The 21,588-nt window shown below is 42.4% G+C and overlaps 1 protein-coding gene across 1 annotated transcript in view; it reads right to left on the reverse strand.

Moving 5' to 3' along the window:
• LOC144768499 (arf-GAP with SH3 domain, ANK repeat and PH domain-containing protein 1-like) overlaps window positions 1–21,588 on the reverse strand; it is a 1,182,076-nt gene that overhangs the window by 758,343 nt on the left and 402,145 nt on the right. The window contains exon 4 of the mRNA XM_078652209.1: window positions 19,365–19,439. Within this exon, the coding sequence (XP_078508335.1) occupies window positions 19,365–19,439 (75 nt within the window). The remainder of the gene's footprint in view (window positions 1–19,364; window positions 19,440–21,588) is intronic.

Genomic DNA, 21,588 nt, shown 5'->3' on the forward strand with positions numbered 1-21,588 from the left:
GCCTCGTCGTCAGAGCACTTAGGAGAAGAGCTTGGGCCAGGGGAAGCCGGTTGCTGGGCGTTCTTTGATTGTCCATCCCTCCCAGTCTTCCCCTGGCGCAGAGCGTTAGACATTGTGGCCCCTCTGAGTACCCTGTAAGGCACCACGAACTGTACCCCTCCGCCACCAGACAGAATCCACACAAGAGCCCGGCTGGGTACCCTCACCCGTGGCCCAGGTCACCAGGTACAGCCTCAGGTCGTTGCACAGGCAGAGGCAGTTAAGTCCAGTAGAGGCTGCCTCAGTCGCTCCAGTCCGGCACCAACAGCCAGGGGTAACGCAGCGGTTCGGGTACTGCGCAGGGGAAGACAAGAGGGCCGGGGCCTCACGGTCCACTATGCTGGTAGGGGCACCGGCGTGCTAAATCGCAATCCTCAGGGGCTACCCGTCCCAGCCTGCAGCCCGACCTTGTTTGCTCCCCCGGTGCACCAGCGCCTCAGTTCCCGCGCCGAGAGGGGATGGGGGCGGATAACCAGTAATGATGGAGGCCTCTCAAATGGCGTCCGTATAGGCCCGTCGCAGCAATGCCTCTAGGTACGTCTCACCGGACCTCCAGGTAGCCAAGTCCGCAGTCGCGTTCCTCTATTGCCCAGTCCGGCTCTCCCTTTTAGCGCTGTACCCCTCCGGGGTCTAGATCTGCCTGCCGTCTCGAGCCCAGGCGCAGTTTCGCGCTATTGCCGCCACGTGGTCCGATCCCAGCCCATGGCCGCCGCATTCACCGCCGCCGTCCAGGAGCACTCATACCAGTGGGGGCCGGGGCACTCGCCCTCTGTTTATTCCTAGTGCCCAGTCCAGAGCTCCGTCTCGGTGTTCGGGCCCGGGGAGCAGCGCCGAGCGCTCCCCCTGCTAGGTCTCAGACCACGGTCTCAAGTGGAGAGCTAGCCGCTCGCAGCTCCAGGCGCTCGCCGGCAAGAGGCTCCTCCCCCGCCGGGGAAGCTCGGGGAAACAGCGCCAGTCCGGCGCCCTCTCGCTGCAGCCCGGTCCCGGCGGCCCCCACCTCAGTGCCCGGGTGGGCCCGCCAACTTCTGCTGCCCAGGAGGTCTTGGGTCTCCCTCGTGCGCCACTCCTCTCCGCACCGCTCCGGACCCGGGAACCTCCTCCGATACCGGTGCCGCGGGGCCGGCTCCCATATCTCCGGTGCGCTCACTGCTGTCGGCCACTACTCCGCAGCAACGTCCGGGCGGCCAGTTGCCAGAAAGAACTCCTGGAGCCACGCTAAACAAAGCTTCTGTAGGGCCTGGGACCGGAGGGGACCAGAAACACGTCCTACTCCGCCGCCATCTTGGCCACGCCCCCCTCCATCTTGGCCACGCCCCCCCACATTAACTTTTATTTAAACTTGATTTTATTATTCTGTTTCCCCCATTTTGTTGGTGTTTTATTCACATGTGTATCAATCTTAAATGACTGGGTTGTAAGATTGCTCTTATTAAAGCGGTGGCTGTTGAATCAGTACATGGTCTCGGTTTTAAGTCTATCTTCATTTACCTAATCTTATTAAGATATATTTCTCAAGCATCGAATAGTAAGAAGGAAAAGTGAAGCTTCAATTATTAGCCATAACAAAATGTACAATAGACACTTGATAACCTTTTAAGCAAATTATCGAATATAGTGATTTAGAATCCTTATTGGAGGATGTAGTACCAACTTCACTCCAAAGTAACAGTGACAACCTTGCTGATTCGTGTGTCCCCAAACTAACATTCATGCTAAGACTCATGCTAAGGAAAGTGTGCACAATCGTAATGAGGATAATAGAAGATTGTGAGTGATTCCAAAAAGGAATCAATGCAAGTCTGCCATTCTTTTCAGAGGGAAACTAACAATTATTGTTTGATCAAGGACATATAAAATTGAAGGTGCCAGGCAAGGACTATGTTTTTCCTTGGAAAATTGTAATCTTGATCCCATCTGAGATACTGTAGGAGTGCATCATAATCACGAGTAGTCAGCACTTGAATATATTCTGTGTGATTAAAGTTACTAAAGCGATCAGATTATTGCATATTTAAAAATACTTTATCTGAAGAATTTGTGTATAGAATGTGCTACTAAAGGTCTAGGTAACATTTATATTTTAATGTGACTGGAGAAGTTAACAAAATGTGTCCCATTGTGAGGTTAATAAATTAGAATGTGTATGTGTAAACAAACGTTTAAAAATGTATAAGTGTAACAAAAATTATTTCCATGTTGGAGCATTTAGAATGACATCTTCATAATTCTTTACAATCTATATATGTATTAGGAAGCTGTATTTATTGTGTGTGTGTAGAAATGTTTAAGGGTTTTGTAACATTGTGCACTGTTAAATTTGACTAGAGTGGGGCTTGAGAACCAGTTCAGTTCATGCTCACGTTTAAAATCTAACATGTTATTCATATTTAATCTTCAGTGCAGAATGCATTTGCTTGTATTTTGTTTCCACTGCAGGTATTGCCAAGCCTCATAAGTAAGCATAGAAGGGTTTTGTTTTCAGTAGATGGCAAGGTATGAGAAGATGAAGGTGACAAAGAGAAGCCAGGTAAAGAGCAAGAAGGAGAGTTCTCATGGAGGAGAAGAGGAATGACCAAGGACGAATGAAGTTGCAACTTATTGATGTGAGAAAGGAGGTGCAAGTATCCAGGTGTGCGGGAGCCATGGAAATTTCACTTCCAAGGATCACGTGGGAATATCTACCCTGAATCCAATTGATATCCTATGCTGAAACATAGTGAGGGGCAGGGGAGTCATTTTAGGATTCTCACAGAGTGCAGATTCTTATTAGCAACATTTATTAGGAATGGATATCCATATTGGGCTTCCCAGCGCTAGCCATCCCTTAGCCATCCCTGCTGGAGACCATCCCACTTAAATGAACAAGTGAGTTTTCAGTTGCTTTCTAAAGCTAGGCAGGTTGTCATCCAGTCTAAGACTGACAGGCAGGGAGTTCTACAGCTTGGGAACTAGGTAGACAAAGGACCGGCTGCCACTTCTGGCCTCTTAATCCTTGGAACGGTGAGAAAACCTAGCTAGGCAGACCTAAAATCTCTGTTTGCCTTGTAGGGTTCGATAAGATGATGAAGAATCTGTGGACCAGTTCCATATTTCGCTAGGTGCACTCTACATAGTGCCTTGAATTGTACTGTTCTGTTTATTGGCAGCCAGTGCGGTGTGGTAAGTGCTTGGCGTGCTGACTAGAATCTAGATACACCAAATAGCAGCTGGGCTGCTGCATTCTGGATGATTTGCAACCGGTTGAGCGCTGAAATTGTGTTTCCTAAAAACAGAAAGTTACCATAATCAAGGCGTGATAATATAAGTCCATGTACCACTTTTCTTTGTACTCTAGAGAGAACAATTTGATGATTTTCCTCAAAGCTCTAAGGAGACCGAAGCAGGTGGCTGCTACTCTTTTGGCTTGCAAAGTCATGGAGAGCTAGCTGTCCAAAATAACATCCAGACTTTTCACCTCTGGTTTAGGGGAAGGACAATTACCCAAGGACGCAGGACATGTAAGCTGGTCCCATAAAGATGGGTTATTTCCAACCACCATGACCTCTGTTGTTTCCCCATTTAACTTAAAGCAACACCCTACCAACCACTGGTGAATCGCTCTAAGCAGCCGTTCAGTTTGTGATCTATGCTTCTGCTTGTGTGGTTTTAAGCTTCCTGACCCATAGTTGGATTTTCTTTTACTGAAGACTTCACCAGCTGACACCTTTCTAACTTCACCTTTACTAAATACTTCTTAGCTGAGGGTTGCCATTTTAAGATAGTGTAGGGAGACATAGCTTGCTTTTGCTTACTTTGGAAAATCATCTGAGGCAATTGAATATTTAATTATTGTTCCTGATCGTCTATATCGTTGTCATAGCAGAGAGTGGTCTGCATTGTATTATATAGAGTAAATCTCTTTAGGAGATTTGGACTTATCTTGGTTTTCCTGTATTCCTATATGATCATGTTGAGACTAGTTTATTTTGATTTGTTTCTAAATTTATAATTAAACCCTACTAAACTCAGATGAAGTTGTTGAGTGGGTTATTCTGTAATCACATTGGTTATACTGTATTGAAATGTTAATAAGTGATAGTTTTCTCCCTTTAGCTCTCAAGCAGCTATAAAGATCATCTATCTGGAGACAATCGTTTGAGTGGGCCTGAGCTCCATGAGACTGGGCCTGGATTCTTGGTCTGTCAGGAACTGCCTATATGAGGGTTATTGGCTGATAAGTGTATTATTAATATACCTTTGTCAAATCCACTTAATCTTTATTAAAAATGGATGAGAACTGTGTTGCATCCCATGAAGGAGGTAATACTCAGGAAAATGATGAAGTAAATATAATTAAAATATAGGTTCTGCTACTGAAACTACCTATAAGTGACTCTTTGCAAGTTATAAATGAAAATAATGACTCCAAGTTGGGCACTGTAGAGGGCATAACAAGCACAGGTGATATGAAAAATTACAATTGCCCTAGTTTGATGGGGCTTAGCTTCACTACTAAAGATGTGTTGGACAGTTAAATCCCTGGAAAGTGTGTGACCCTCAATGTTTTACCTGCTGAAAACAAACACGGACATCTCTCCTAGCCAATTACCTCCCACTAAAAGCCCTGTAGACGTTGCCAGACACTTTGCTTAGATTTCTAATAGGCATGGCAGAACAAAACTCAACCCCCCCCTCGTTTTGTGACTGTCTAGAGTGTATCCACATCACCAGCTCCTGTTACTACTGTTACTCCAAAACCAGATGGTGAATACACAAACTGGCAGAGGTACACAAAATGATAAAGCAAGAAAATGCCCAATTTCTAAAAGTAGAAGAATGGAGCAACCGTCTTGCACTCAGTTTGCACAGTAATCTAAAAATTCAATAAAGTTAAACAAATTCAATACAGTCAACAGTTGCGTGCAACAGGATTAGGCCCTGCAAGCCTATGTGGATACAATTAAGGAGATCACCAGATAGTAGTCTGGAAATCCTGATGCACTGCACGACTCACTCAAAATGAGTGTAAACAGAAAGTCAGTTGTTGATAATGTTACTACTTTATGACATGTGTATCAATATATAACATTATGCTGAAAAACGCTGAGAAAGGCTGAAAAACAACGCAGAGTCTTCTGGTTTTATCTTGAGTCTCCTATTCATAAATCACGTCTTTTTTCCCCAAATGTACCGTGCCACATATGCATGTTCTCCTTAGCTTTTTGGCCACATCTGCCACTCTTTCGCACATTTCTCAACTTTCGACTTATCTTTTATCTCAGTGTCATATCTCTGACCATTTCCTCGGTTCCTCACCCCGCTATAAGTTCCTATATGTTAAGCTGCTAATTTATAAATGTTCTCCAACTGTATCATATTGTTTCTTTAGAATCCCCTGAAGAAGGGCCATTTTGAAGCCCGAAATGCATTGGGATTTTTAATTCAAGATACCTCTGGAATACATTTGAACATTCATCGAATGGATTTTGTGAATTTGCAACAATATCCTTGAACTTTTTGATTTATTAATAAGAGACTCAAGATAAAACCAGAAGACTCTGCGTTGTTTTTCAGCGTTTCTCAGCGTTTTTCAGCATAATGTTATATATTGATACACATGTCATAAAGTAGTAACATTATCAACAACGGACTTTCTGTTTACATTCATTTTGAGTGAGTCGTGCAGTGCATCAGGATTTCCAGACTACTATCTGGTGATCTCCTCAATTTCTAAAAGTGGCATTTTCAAACACATAATTTAAAAACCACCTTTACTGAAAGGTGTGTTATTGAATTCTAAGTTCAGAGAGCCTAACCTCCATTTCTCAATCTTGTCCCAATGAAAAGTTATACCTGTAAGATGTTACAAGGCAGCTCCCATGTTAACCTTGATACAGGCAGCCTTTCAACAGCAAGCAATGAAAGGCACTGTATTTCACTACCAGAACAGGTAACACTTATCAGCACATGTCCAACCTTTCAGATACACTGCACCCTGCCAATGGGGGTACCTAGGACCTACCTGATGGGCGCCTTACATGGAAGAAAAGGGACAGTTTGGGCCTGGCAAGTGGGTGCACTTGCCAGGTCAACATGGCAGTTTAAAACTGCTCACACAGACATTGCTGTGGCAGGTCCGAGACACATTTACAGGGCTATTCGTGTGGGTGGCACAGTGCTGCAGGCCCACTAGTAGCATTTGATTTACCGACCCTGGCACACTCGGTGCACTTTACCAGTAAATCAAATATGCCAATCATGGATAACCAATCAGAGAGCATATGCACTTTAGCGCTGATAAGCAGTTGTAAAGTTCCCAGAGTCCTATGGCCAGCAAAAACAGTGTCAGAAAAAATAGGAGGCAGGAGGCAAAATGTTTGGGAATACACCTGCAAAAAGGGCCAGGTCTAACACATTCACATCAAAGAAGCTTTGAGAGACATTCAGTTACAAGAAGCTGGTGAAGCCCCAGCACTGCATTAGATCCCATCTGATTCATTCATGTCACAGCCCACAATTTGGGACCCCTACAGAATGGCCCAAGCAAATTACATCAGATGTAACAGGGGTAGGAGCTACAATCTGGCTTGGTGTGCTACTGTTCCCCGTATACAAGAAGGGCTGCAAAAATAGATCCCAGGAATTCTAAGGCTGTAAACTTTATAGACACTTCACAGAAAATGTCCAGGCGTATGATAGTACATCATCTTGAGGAACATGATTATATTGCAGAAAGTTTTATCTCACTGGGGTTCTGCAGGTGCATCATTATGTTATATTTAGGGCTCCCGGTTTTATGGTATTTATTTTTCTCACATTTCCGTCTGTATTTATCCATATTTATTTTTTGGTCATTTTATCTGTATTTATCCACATTTATTTTGACGCAAGTAAAAAAAAACGCCAAAGCTAGTATTTTTCCACATTTATTTAAATTGACATGCACACTTGCACTAGGTTGTTGTAGCTGTTTTTAGGTCAGTCTGCAAGACCTGGGGTAAACAGAATACAGAGGGTAATCCCGGCTGCTGCTTGCCATTGGGTAACTCCTCCATTCCTCTTCTTTTCTGGCTCTTTTTGGTTGGCTCTTCCGATACATCACTTTCGATGTATCGGAAGCAGCACCGACCAACTACTGTTTTGTCACGCAGCAAGTGTTTAACTCTTTTGTTCTAGGACTACTTACTTTGTTTTGGCCTAGGGATATTTTATCACTGCGGCACCAAGGGGGGCACCTGGTTTCATATTTTTTTAATTCTATCATCATGGTGTCCGCTTCATGAGCCGCCATACACATATGTTAAATGCTTTCGTCATTATTGTCAGCTTCTTTATTCTCGTTTTTTTCCTTTAACGTGTAAACTCTGGTGTTCCCTGTGCGCTCTCTTCGGCCTCCTGCCTTCTCTCACTGACCCCTTCTCCGCTGTGTTTATGGGGGATGCCTGAATTAACTCTGCCCGGCGTGGTGAACACTCACTGCTTTCTAAACACCGTCCCTGCCAGCAGCCTGGATCCTTCTGTTTGTGCACTGCACCCGGGAAGGCAGACCTCGCTTTTAGTTGTTATACTGTTTCTCTATTTTCACCTTCAACAGAAGAGAACCGAGCAACGAACAAGCCTTCAAGAGTGCATATATTGCATCAATTTCAACATACATATATTGTATTTACACGAATTACTGTACAACCAAACAACAATTCAGCCGTGGATCAGCTATTGTCCTCCCTTAGATCTTAATCAGGTCTGTTTTTGTACAAATAGAATCAACCATATTTTTAAACTTTATCAATTCATTGTTATCAGTTAGATATATATCATATATCATAATTCAACATGTAAATCTATATTCGTCTCAGCGGGCTCACCAAATCATTTCTTCAAATTTATAATTAGTTCTCAAAATTATAACTAGTATTTGCCAAAACCCAATTATCGCTAAAATCAAGAACTATATGAATAAAATAAAATCAAAGTACTCAATCCCTTCAACAATCCTACATCCTATATATATACATACTTACATATGTACATACGAATATACACAAATATATATACAAGTTATCTCATCAAAATTAAAGATGTTGTCACATAATTATTGCAATCCATCTATGAGTTACTTCATGTACCAGTGTGCACTCGAATATATATATACATATGTACAGGTCTACCGTCTAAATAGAAATATCATCTTTGCAGTTCATCTAAGAATTATTTCATGTACCAATGTGAACCATCAATTCTTCGCCATAATTCAAACCCCATGGTGTTTTAGTGTGTAGGTCGATAATGTATCTTGATTCGAGCCTACGGAGTTTTTTCAATCTGTCCCCACCTCTGACACTTTCAGGAACTGAATCTAGTCCATAGCATAACAGCTTATTGAGGTCGCTTTGGTGTTTTTCCGCAAAGTGTCTTGCGACCGGATAAGCTTGGTCCACTTTGTCTATCGCCCTCATGTGTTCCAAAATTCTAATTTTGAAAGGATGTACCGTGCTGCCTATATATTGCAGCCCACAGGGGCAGACGAGACAGTACACCACATACGGTGTGCTGCAAGTGATAAACTTGTTGATTTTTTTTACCATGCCAGTGTCTCGAATGGTGTATGTAAGTGTCTTTTGCTGTTACAGCACGCTTTACATTTGTGACAGGGGAAGAAGCCTTTCATGCTTCTCAGGGTATTGGACTTTGGAGGTATTTTCTCCAAGTGGCTCCGTACCAATTGGTCACGAATGGACCTGGCCTTCTTAAATGTGACCAATGGATGAATGGGAATGTCCTCACCTATAACATTGTCTGCTCTTAAAATATGCCAGTTTTTCTTCAGCATTTGTTTCAGGTGGTTAGCTTCAGATGAATACGGGGTTATTAATCGAAATTTGCCTCCTTCATTCCTTTTACCCCTGCTATTCTCCAACAGACTTTCCCTGGTCAAGGCTTTCACTTTGCAAAGTGTTCTATTTAGGGTGATCGGATTGTAGCCTCTTACAGCAAATCTGGCTAGACTCTCAGTGGCAGCTGTGTCAAAGTCACACTCGCGTGTACAGTTCCTCCTGAGCCTTAACAGTTCCCCATAAGGGATACTCTGCACTAGTTTGGGGGGGGTGACTGCTTGTTGCATACAGTATAGAATTGCCTGCAGTCGGTTTTCGATATAATGAAGTTTCAATCTTACCCCCAACAATCTGCACTCTTAGGTCCAAGTAATCCACCGTAGTCGGCCTAATTGTTCCAGTGAAATGCAGATTGTTATCGTTATCATTCAGGTATGCGATGTAGTGACGTGCAGTTTCTTCTGTACCCTGCCAGGTGATAAATAAATCATCGATATATCAATGCCATTTTATCACAGTACCACTGGATGTGTTGTCCCTATAGGTTCTGGACACCTGCTCCTCCCACCAGCCTACGAATAAATTTGCGTAGCTGGGAGCGAAGCAGGTGCCCATCGCCGTGCCCGACACTTGTTGATAATAATCTTCTTCAAAAAGGAAAATGTTATTGTACAAACAGAATTGCAGAAACTCAATAAGCATACAGTTATGTTGCGCATATCTCAATTGTCTTTTTTTCAAATATGCCGTTACTGCTTCTATTCCTTTAGAGTGTTCGATACAAGTGTATAGGCTTGTTATGTCAAGGACGACTAACAGATAGTCAGATTGCCAAGGTACATTTTGGATTTTGGTTAAAAAATCTTTGGTGTCCTTCACATGAGAAGCTAGCTTCGTTACCAAGCTTGCCAAAAAGAAGTCAAGAAACCTGGAAACATGTTCCGTCAATCCTTGAACTGAAGAGACTATAGGTCTTCCGGGGGGGTGCAGATTGTCTGTGTGCAATTTTGGAATGTGGTAGAATGATGGGAATATGGGGCTAGAGCTCCGCAGATAGTGGTATTCCTCACTTACAAGCATCTTTCTGTTATACCACTTATTAATAAGTTCATCATATGCCTGGATACTCTGTTGATATAGTTTAAAAGTGGTTTCTGATAACATCCCACATCCGATAATTGTCTCATAGCCTCACAGTGATATTGTTCCCTTGATTGCACTACCACATTACCCCCCTTATCCGAAGGTTTAATGATGATGGAATTGTCACTAGCCAAGTCATTCAGTGCTTTCTTTTCTTCCTGCGATAGATTAAATCCACTGTTATTTGTTTTTTGCTTTTTACGGCATTGTAAGAGATCTTTAATCATTGCTTCCGAAAAAGTATCCAGGGCATCAAACGGCATCTGTGGGTTAAAAGTTGAACACGGTTTGTATGGACTTTCCTCTCTGTCCTGCTCAATCCCCACATTGATTGCACGCTGCACTATGTCTTGGCTTGCTATATCCGCCAGCATCACCTCATTTCTCAGATCCTCAAATACTTCTATTGCTGAGAGATTATTGACCGCAAGACTATCTGTTGCTGTTAGTCTTGCTGTTGGCTGCTTGCTTGTCTGTAGATGAGTCCTAGTTTTAAAATATTGATGTAGTTTCAACTTTCTGACGAAACTGAAGATGTCAATTCTAGGTTGTGTATACTCAAGATGTGAGCCAGGGCAGAATGTTAGACCCAGGCATAACACTTTATGTATGTATGTATGTATGTATGTATGTATGTATGTATGTATGTGTATATATATATATATATATATATATATATATATATATATATATATATATATATATATATATACAACACATCTTGCTAAGATAGACAGAGGAGACCAGCACTTCCCGGCCGACACACTGACAAGAGATGCTGAGGTTCCTGCATGCAGACACTCCAGCTCGCAGTGATCTAATATCCCTTGCTGGGTGTCCAACCATAGACCAGGACGGGGTCCCACAGTCTCTCACTTCAGGTAATGGGGTTGACTTTATCCTAGAGGGATTCTTGACTTAACAACTACACACATGCTAGGTACACTTAGGTACATCTAGTTAGTGGGGCATCGTAGGAGTACACATCTTTTTATTATCATGTATTTTATATACTTGTATGTATTCATGATTACTGCAAGATGTTAGAGCTTTACCATAAGTTTACTTTTACAGTGCTTCTAATCCTATATATCTACTACTATCTAACGGTTGATGCAGCTCATCTATTTTACACCAGAATAACAACTGTTCAATAAATACTTATTGAAAACGCCCAGCCTGTTTATTCTGTGTATCTCTAAAACAAACTAAGTAAGCACGAGTGACTGAGCGGAAAGTGCTATATTGTTTCCATGATCCTGAGTGATCAGGGTTGTCATGGTCGATGGTTACCAAGAACTATTCTCTCCTTGGTAAGAGGACATTCTAGTGGCACTGTGAGATAGCTTGTACAAAAGGCCAACATACCCGGTGGGCATATTCAGAATCAGTCTGACACCAATCCTCCAGTGTAGTATGTCCAAACGTGCAGATCCTGTAGAGGTTTTATAGGAACTACAAGACAATTAGAACTGACCAAGTTTTTAGATTGCATCGTAATTTGCCTTCATCCAGAAAACCTTATATATATATATTATTTTTTTTAGAGTCCATTGGAATACGAATGGAGAAGCAACAACATCCTTACCAATAAAGCAGGGAGTTGAGCAAGAGTGCATCTTAGCCCCTACTTATTTTATTTATTTCATCCACTGTGGTGAGCGGCTTAAAGACAGTACTAATAAGGCACCTTTTAATTGGAAGACCAAAGATTTTCACACTTTTGTTATCAGATTGCACCTTGCTAATATACCGCACTCTGGTGGAAATGCAAAATGTGCTGGACTATTTTCAAACTTATTGCAATGTTCAAGGTTTATTTTTCAATCAAGAAGAAACAAAATAGGTGGATTTTAACCACCACAAGAAATTTCGGGGCAAACCCACTTGGAAAAAATCTGGCACTGGAAAATATTTCTACCTTTGATTACTTGGGTATCAGGTTCTGTTACAATGAGGAAATGAGGCATTAAAAGTCGTAAGAGCAATATCACCATTGTGCAGAGATCTGGTGGTGTGATGTAATTTGCTAGAAGTCTTTTTGAGAGTGCAGTTTTTCCAGCAGTGTCAGCATAGATAGCTCAAACACTAATGACAGTCTATTAGTAGGTTGACATCTGGGGTTATTGTAATGATGATCAGTTGTCTAAAACGGAAAATAACTTTTTTATATCACTACTTGGTCACCTGCAACTTGCAGCCGCGGCCCGCGCAGGTAAGAGAGGTGGGGCAGGATTATAACAGATGACGAGGGTAAATTAAATAAATAAATACATTTTCCCAGTCATCGTCTGTCGAAATCCCCCCCCCCCCCCCAACACCAGGCCCCACCACTCATACCTGCACAGGCCTACAAAGCACAAAAGCAACCCATTGGCGTAACACAGGCAACCGCAGCCCCCGCAGTGTGGGGGAGGGTCCCAAGATCCAGGGGGCCCCCTCAGCAGCCCCTCCATGTATCTTGCAGGGCCCCCCCCCCCTCAAGTTTCGTTACACCAGTGGATGAACCCTGTACATTTCGAACTGGGTTTACTTACAAGAGATATAATATTACGTCTAAAATCATTGCTGTACTGGGTCTGACTAGGGAATAATGTTGATGCCGAAGATTGAGGAGTACTACGTGATGGCCTGTTAATTTAAGTTTTCAATTATGTGGACGACACACAAATCTTTCTGCAAATAGAAAACACCCCACAGGCCCACTCCCGGGCGAAAGATGTTCTACGATTCACGGTTCAATGGTTGACGGCCAATTGATTTAGGATTAATCCGGACAAAACGGGGGTCCTGGCCGTGACCAATGATCATAACCCTTGGAACTCCCTCTTTTGGCCTCATGAGCTGGGTGAGGCTCCAGCACCAGCCCCAGCGGTAAAATATTTTGGGAATAAAAGTGGGCACCAAACTCTCATTGGCCAATCAAGTCTCCTCTGTGTTTGGAGCTTGTGTGGGCCTACTCAGGCTATTGAGGAGACTCTCTCCCATCCTCTCCTTCTCAACCATGAGGACAGTCGTAGCTGCCCTGATCCTGGCTCGCCTGAACTACGGCAACTCGCTGTACATCGGTTTACCAGACTCACTGGTGGGTAAACTCCAGATAGTGATGAATGACGCCGCCAGGCTAATCTTCAAACTACCTAGGCGCACACGGGCATCACCCCTACTGCAAAAAAAAATAATAATCTTTATTCGGATAAGAATATCCATAAAAGCACAAACTACTGCAACAACTCCACTGGCTACCCATAAAGCAGATGGCCAAATTTAAGGGCGTCTGCATTGCACATAAGGCCCTCTATGGCCAGGCACCTATCTACATCAAAAAACGACTTGAGGAATACTCCCCTGGCCGCTCGCTAAGGTCCTCCATGGAGGGCCTTTTATAATGCACACCATTCAATTACACCTCCAAAGGGGGCCGAGCTTTCTCCATCCTCATACCCACACTTTGGAACAGGCTGCCTGGCCAGATCTGCACGGAAAGCCACCTTCTTCTGTTCAGAAAAAAATTGAAGACCCTTCTATTTACAGAAGCTTGGGCCTAACTGTATACTACTCTCCCTGGAACAGACGTTGCTCCTCTGAAGCGCTTAGAGACCTTTTTGGTATTAAGCGCTCTACAAATCAAAATTAAAAATAGCAATAGTGAGTTAGGTTGGTTTAGGTTTGTATGCAGTCAGTTGTAAGTATCTGGACTTGAGTGAACATGAGGCAAACCAGAAGAAATCAAGAGCGATACTGCCCAGTTAGTGAAAACGTCAGATTTAGCTTGGTGGAAGTGAGAATTTTTGACACTGAGATGCCTGAATTGGTTGAGAGAAATCCATCTTGTACTTAAGGATGAAGCTATGTTTGAAGCTTTTGTGGAGCCCTAGGAGTCTGCAATTCGGTATTGGTACACTTTCTGTAGCTAGATTGCCAAAGTTGTGGAGAAGTAAAACCAGTTTAAGAGGTCATTGTTCCCTTTGCTATTAAGAACGTAAGTGAAGGTAACTTTTTAGGTCGAGCCTCGTCAGCGCATGCGCTGCTCTGTGAGCCATGCTGTATTGGAGTATGAAATAGAAGCCCCACCCACTCTCTGCCCATATTTGTCATTGGCTTGTGTCATTGTCCTTCGTAAATACTGGCTTCTGAGTAGCTAATAGGCTTGTTAGTCCCTCCTAAGTGCCGCCTTGTCTTCATTCGTAACCTCCCATGATGACTGGCCCGTTTACTTCGATTGTTAGACGGTGAGTCTTTTTTAGTCTGCAAGCACCATTTTCTTTAAGAAGTTTCTCCTACTGCAGGCATGACATGTATTCTGCAACATTCAACGCGCCATGCGCGCTTTCACTTCCTCAGCAGCCCGGGACAATGGCGGCTGCTTCTTTCCATAGGTTTTGCATTTAAAAGAATTTGAGCTATTTGTACATGACAATGCCTATTATTTATGTGTTAATTATTAAAACATATAAATAAAAGGCATGGTCATTTACAATGCCAATAGATTAAACTATCGCAAATGCGAGGCCTATTGCATTGCAAATGCTCGTTATTACTTTGTACTTTATACATGAAATGCAGGAATATTTATTTGATTCCAAGGATAAAGAAGATAACGGTTAGGCATTATGAGATAGCAATGAGGTTATGTCAATTTAGAACAACGCTAGTGGAATTTCGTCCTATTTCTAAGTACCTCTTCTTTGGCTGGAATCAAAGAAAGGCATTAATTGCTTTAAATTAATTCTGAATTAAATCGTGCTTTCTGTCTTAGTGATGAAGTATTGTATGATGCTTTAATTGTTTTTACTAGGCCCTGTTAAATTCGTCAGTGTATTTTTAGCGATTATTTGTAATGTTTTTTGGGATATTCTACCTCTGGCATATATGTAAACTGTGTATTATTGAACAGGATTCCAAAATATATTATAATTCAATTGAATAAGAGCTTGGAAGCACTGCTTCATCCCATTCATTGTGCAACCTGCCTGCAACATCCTGTTACCCCCATTACCCCAGTCGTGCTCAAGCCTTATAGCCAGCTTCATTCTGTGTTCTTTTTCAATGTGTCAATTTAGTCAAAACTTATACATCCTGGAAATTGAACCCCACATTTACCAGTTAAAAAATTGGACCTCTAAAAGCCCAAAATTAGAGCAACTTTTCCAACAAATGTGCCTGCCTCTTAAGGGCCCCAGCAAAGCGATTTAGATTGGAGTACATTTCCATGCATCTGAAATGTTTTATGTATAGATTATACAGTAGTGAGTGCCACTGTGTAGGTCAGATTTTTCTGGCAAGATGCGTTTGGTTTTGTTAATTACTTTGATGGTGTTTAACACATCTTCACCAAACTATTTTTAAAAAGTTTATCCGCCTCAGCACCTTCATGGAAAGATTCCTGGTGATCCATCAAATGGGGGCTGAGGAAATGGGGTGTCCGTAAATGTCTTTGTCCCATGTTAATTGCTTTTGGAAGTTTTGGGAAGAGACACAAAAAAATTAGCAGAACCGAATTGCACCAAATTTGGCACAAAGTTGAAACTTTCCTTAGACAGCGCACTTTTTGTTATTTGGTGTAAATTTGTTCAGCCGTTCTCAAGAAATTTGCGTACATAATGGTGCTCAGGGTGGTCAGGAAGAGGGTTAAAAAATATGTTTATCTCTGCAATTAGTCCTGTTGACAAAGGGCTTCATCAGCGGGCAACGTCACCCACTGGAGTTCTCTGCCTGTGGGGGGGCTGGGTGAGGGCTGGCGACAGACTACATCCTTAGGTCAACCGCCCAACCATGCAGGACAAGTCTGTTCACGCCGGTGGGGGTGATTAGCTGCACGCAGGGCGTTTGCCACCTGTGCAAGTTGGGTGCAGGGTATGGCAATGCATGGCAGAGGCCTCTCTGACTGTGAGGGGTTAGACACCTGCCACAGCTGAAGGCCATGCATGACATGGGTTGGTTCTCAGTGGGCACAGTTTGACCCTGCACCCTGGGACCTGTTTCGGGGTATCACCCCTCATCAGTCATGCCCAGATGTTTATCCAATGTTCGCTATGCCACTGTACTCAAGCTAGCCAGGCTGATGAGGAATGATACCATGAAAGCGGTCCCAGGATGCTTGTTTTCCAGCCCAGGAAGGACCTAGCCTGGCAGTTCAGGCAGGACTATTCCCATGGGGAGCAGCGCCAAGAATGATTTGCATATGGCTGGGTCCAAACTGGGGTGGCATGGTGAGCAAAACAAAAAGATGGATTTAGCCCAGATCTGTGATTGTGGGTGAAAGTTTGACAAAGTATAACATTCCGTCCATCATCTTTTTATGTTGCTATGGTCACCGAAAGTTGGAAGGGTATGCCCAGACATGGGTCCCATGCTCGCTATGCCACTGGATTCAAGCTAGCCTGGCTGATTAGGGGTGATGCCCAAAAACCAGTCCAAGTATGCTTGTTTTCCAGTACAGGGAGGACCTGCCTGGCAGTTTGGGTTAGACTGTTCCCATGGGGAGCAGGGTTGAAACTGATTTGCATATGAATGGGTCTAAACTGGGGTATAATGGTGAGCAAAAAAACCCCAATAGATTTAACCCAGAACTGAGACTGGGGTGATTGTTTGACAATGTTCAGCATTCCATCCATCATCTTTTTGTGTTGCTATGTAGACTAAGCCCGCCTACCTCTGTAGGCTTTGATGAAAATCCTCGGTTTCAAGGAGTAACTCAAGAAATTAAAAATAGCACTTTGATGACGGTTTGGTTCACAACCCAAAATTTTAACCTGGACATTGAATCGGATGGATGATAGAAAGTTGATCACTTTAGCACAATTTTTCAAGTTTAAGAATTCCAAAATGTTAAACAGTAGCTCTAGGACTCCAAAGCATGGAAAATATCCATTTTACCAACAAAAATAGTCACATTTGGGGTCAGGATCCATATGAAGGTTTAGTGGCTGATGTCTTAACCAGGCTCGGCTCCAGAATTTGTGATCTGGGGGGCTATGAAGAAGAATGGGTGGGCCATATAGATGAATGGGGTTCCTCTAAGGTCACAGACGGCAGACCCAGTCCTCTTCTGATCTTTCCTAGGTTAAGATAGTGTTCGGAGGAGTGTGCATTGGGGTATTACATTTATGACTGGCACTAGTTGAGGATGGGGATGACTCCTGGTCACTCCCTAACCAATGGGGTAAAAGTTCCCAGGTCTGGGTCTACATATTTATTCACTAGTTTCTGTATGCCTTACTGCAATCAGGTGCAAAATGCAATGCGTCAGGGCAACACATAAACTTGGACTTTTATAACTGTGGGGGTGTAGGGGAGTGTGCTATAGAAATGATTAGTCTCCTTCCACATCTAACACTAAAATCCAGTTTAAAGCAGGCCCTGGGCCCACAACAAAAAAATTAGACAGAAGTCTGACAATACAAAGCAGGAGCTTTCACCAATAAAACGGAGAAAACACAGGAATTGCGATCCGAGTCTGTTTGATCCCCTTCATGGTCACATACTTTTTATATGAGCCTTTGGCAGGCCTTTCAGGCACATTTTGAGTGGCCCTTTGTGTAGCTACTGGGTGGTTCTAGAGCCTGGGCCCTCCCAAGATGGCCAAGTGGTCCACCAAATACCCATTTACAAGCTGAAAGCCATATGTTGTTCTTTTTCTTAATGAATCAATCACACTGGCTTATGTTCTTACTATCAATACCTAATTGGGTACCTTTCATGCATAACATCAGTGCCTTGAGTTACCTTAAGTGCCATGGGAAATGAGTAATGTCACATAGAATATTGCTGTTTGTGTTCCTGTGTAAACCGAACGGGTATCTGACACCCCCACTATATTGAGACAGCAAACTCCCATCCACAGTAGCTAAGGAAAAATAACAGTTTTATTGAAGAAACAAGATGAGACTATTCGCCATTGCAAGAAAAGCAAGTGAAAACGTGCATACCATTAGAATATATAGCTTAGTAGTGGTTGGTTTTATATTCTGTCTGCTGTGGCACCATTTCCAACGTATGGCCAGGGCAAATGGAATTATACAGCTGGGGAAAACCAAATTATGCGTCAGGGTTGACAAAATTATGCAGCAAAAAAAGAAAAAATACGAGGTATAATGTGGCAACATTTTGTGAAAGTATTACTTCATTGTTTTTACACGTTGCACTGTCTGGGCAAAGGTTACACCTTCTTAGTACCAGTTTAACTCCAAAATACAACAAAGGGAAACTGAAAGGTGACCAGTAAACCTTTGTAAAGGGCCTTCCACTGCACTGCAACACATGCATTTTTAAATACCTTTTGATCCGTTTGAGCTAGAAACACTACTAGCACTATATTAAGCAAAAATATATTGTCAAAGGAAATATTTTGACCCTTTGTAAGAGAAAATACTTTTGTCAAGTTTCACTAATACAACACAGGGACAGAATGAGAAGTTGCAGTGAAAGTGCCCATTATACATAGAAAAGAATAGACAACAATCCCGTGGCAGCACAAGCAGTATGTGCTGCTGCTGCCAGCTTACTCTAAGTCTTCTGAGGTGCTCACCGAAGACAGAGCCTTCTACTGTGATCAGAAGGAACTTTAAGGACAGACACCCCACTTTGGGATACTTTGGGGATTGGAGATGTATTCTCTCTCAATAAAATGTGTCATTTTGGCACATGAATAGACAGAAATGGATTATAGTCAGGGTCATTGGAATTATGCAATTCTGCAACTGCTGCTTTTTACGCATAGTTATGGATTTGTCACATTTGCCACATAATTCATCACCTGGTGCATAATTTGCAGATTCTACTGAAAAGCTATTATAAAATGGATCAAACCTACTAAAAACATAGTAATGTTTCGCCACACGGAGGGCTGCTGCTAATTGCTGTAGTCGGTTGTTAAACTGGTACTAATGAGGTGACTCCTTTGTCCAGACAGAGTTAAAATGTGAAAAAAATGACAAAATATTAAAGTAATGCTACTCTGCATTAGGGCGCATAATTTAGTAAACCGTGCTGCATAAACTGGCCCTTCACTGTTGCATAATTCCAGTAGCCCTGATTATAGTGCTGCTGTTACTCCTTAGAACCTAAACTGATAAGATAATGTAGTGGGCTAATGCACTTGCTGCAGAAATAAAATGGTCCTAAAATCTGTGTCTTCAAAAGTTCAAATCTCGCTACTCAACCTTCCATTTATGAAAAAAAAAGATTGATACAGAGGATGAAATCCGGCTTTTATGCCTGGTCATTCGAAAGATAGGTAGATGGCATTGTTACAGATGGAGGTAGGAATATCCGGGTGACATAACTCTAGAGTATGTATTCTTAAACACCACAAGACTATACAATATCAACTGGGACTGAGCAGCATTTGAATTGGTATACACTCACCCCTTTGACGTCTTTCAAATCTCCCTTCACCAAGGAGTCCAAGAAGAAATTAATGTTGTGATACATGCTCTGTAACTAAAACAGAAAATGTATGTTAAAGAAAGAACACAGCACTTCCTAGTTTCATTACCCCTCTCGTCTCTCACCCAAGTTGAACTCAAATTAAGGCAGATTTGAAGGAAAACGGTGTCTGTGTTTCTTAGCATTGCTGATAAGTACTCAATGTCTGATTTCCCACCAAATAACCCCACCAAAATCTCTTTTGGGAATCTGCCTCAAATCCACAGTTTATATTTTTCACTATTTTAAATATTTGTACATTGTTTAAACAATGCTAAATCTTTGTCAATGTCTTGAACAAGAGAACAGTTCATAAGTGAGTAGCTAGCTATCTGGAAAAGGTTATTCAACTACACAAAACTACACAACATAAAACAAAATCCAATTCTTTGAGCACTCAAAAAAACAATGGGAAAACCATACATTTTAAAACCTAACAATCATTGACAATGCCCCAAGGTCATGCCAAGGTCTGGCCTTAGCACCTTTGTTATTTGTTGTGCTATTTTGTATTTTTTGCAAGCATAAGGCAGACAAAACAATAAAAGTAAAAAAATGAAAGCAATCCTGCTGTCTTAACATGAAACGCTTGTGTGAAGAAACAGACCATTAGTTGCATGGCCTACACATGTAATGGGTCCACATTCGCCTTCCACTGGAAACCAAACACCCCATTGTAGCGCTTGACGCTCTCAGGGTAGCAGAGCAGTCCAAGGTCTGCTCAAGGGAGGTGGTGTGGGCTAGTGATCACCATTCGCTGGCACACAATAACACTCAATAAATTATTGTCCAGTCTGTGCTTTTTCTTTTGAAATAGGACAGTTTTTTTTTAAAACATGTTTTTATTTTGTATTTGGTTATTTCTACACATAAACTACACCACAGACCAGGTCACTTTCCCATGTTAGGAATCGGTTGACAGTGTAAGAACATACTGTAGATATTTGGTAACAGCTGTCGTACCCAAACATACATTCATGCAGTGTACATTCCCAGATCTCTGCATTCTGCATAGAACTTTGAGGTCGCTACTCATCTGCGACGTCCTATTACATGATGACTAGATTACTTCGAGCCTGGTGTCTGAGCTCTCTCAGAAGTTGTCCCTTGACCCGAGTCCCAAATAACTCTGGGTCAAAGCCAAGGAAGTGGGGGAACCGGGAGACCTCAAAAGGAATAAATACCTGTAAGTGCAGGAACTGCATACAGAAACAAAAGAAAATATTAAATAAAAAACACAGACTTCCTGTGTTGTTAGATGCTTGATGGCACCCCCTGGGTATATCTGGTTAAGAGGAATGGTCCAAATACCTCAGAATATGGCTTGCTCTGGCCTCGGCAATAGCTAAGCGAAACATAGTGCAGGCTTGGGGAAGGTAGGTGACACTGCAAATCACTGATTGGAAAACCAATTTGGATTGGTGTCTGAGGGCTGAACATGTGATCTATCAAAGTCGGGAAGCCCGAAGAAATGGAAGAAGATCTGGGGCAGCTGGAACGATTACAGGGGATAGTGGGATGCATTTGTTGGGGGATGACTGACACCAATGGATTTAGCATTAGGGGATTGACTGGAAATGGCTCTATTGTACTGACTGAGGCTGTCTATGCATCCAACTCCCAAGTCTATTCTAATGGATGTATTAATTGTATTGTAACTTGTTTCCCTTTGATATCTATAAGATCACTATTGAATCAATTATGTATGATGTCCACTGAGCACTTGTTTAATAAAAAGATTTAAAAAAAAAAAAATTCTGAAAAATAAGATACAACTAAAGGGTCTCATGGGGGTTTGGGTCTCATGTGTTAGGAGGTATGTCACGGGAGATGTGTTTGGAAGGTGGTAGCAATGTTTGTGTGTTTTGTGGCTTCTAATGGGAAAGGTTCTAAGTCCATATGTGGGGGAGGTGGTATGGTGTACAATGTATGCCATGTTGTTCCGGATATATATATGTATACACATATATTTATATATAGCCACAACACCGTTTCTCCGCGATTCCCAGCCCCCGGAATCAGAATTTTCTTTGTGCTGGTAATTTTTTCTTTAGTCAAGCACACGTGCTACTCCGCCATGCTGCGTTTCAGCCCCTAGAGGCCTTGATCACATATATATATGTAGTATATGGCACAAGGTGGGACACCTCAGGCATCTAGCCTC

The sequence above is a fragment of the Lissotriton helveticus genome, chromosome 7 (genome assembly GCF_964261635.1).
Source record: "Lissotriton helveticus chromosome 7, aLisHel1.1, whole genome shotgun sequence".
Classification (NCBI taxonomy): Eukaryota; Metazoa; Chordata; class Amphibia; order Caudata; family Salamandridae; genus Lissotriton; species Lissotriton helveticus.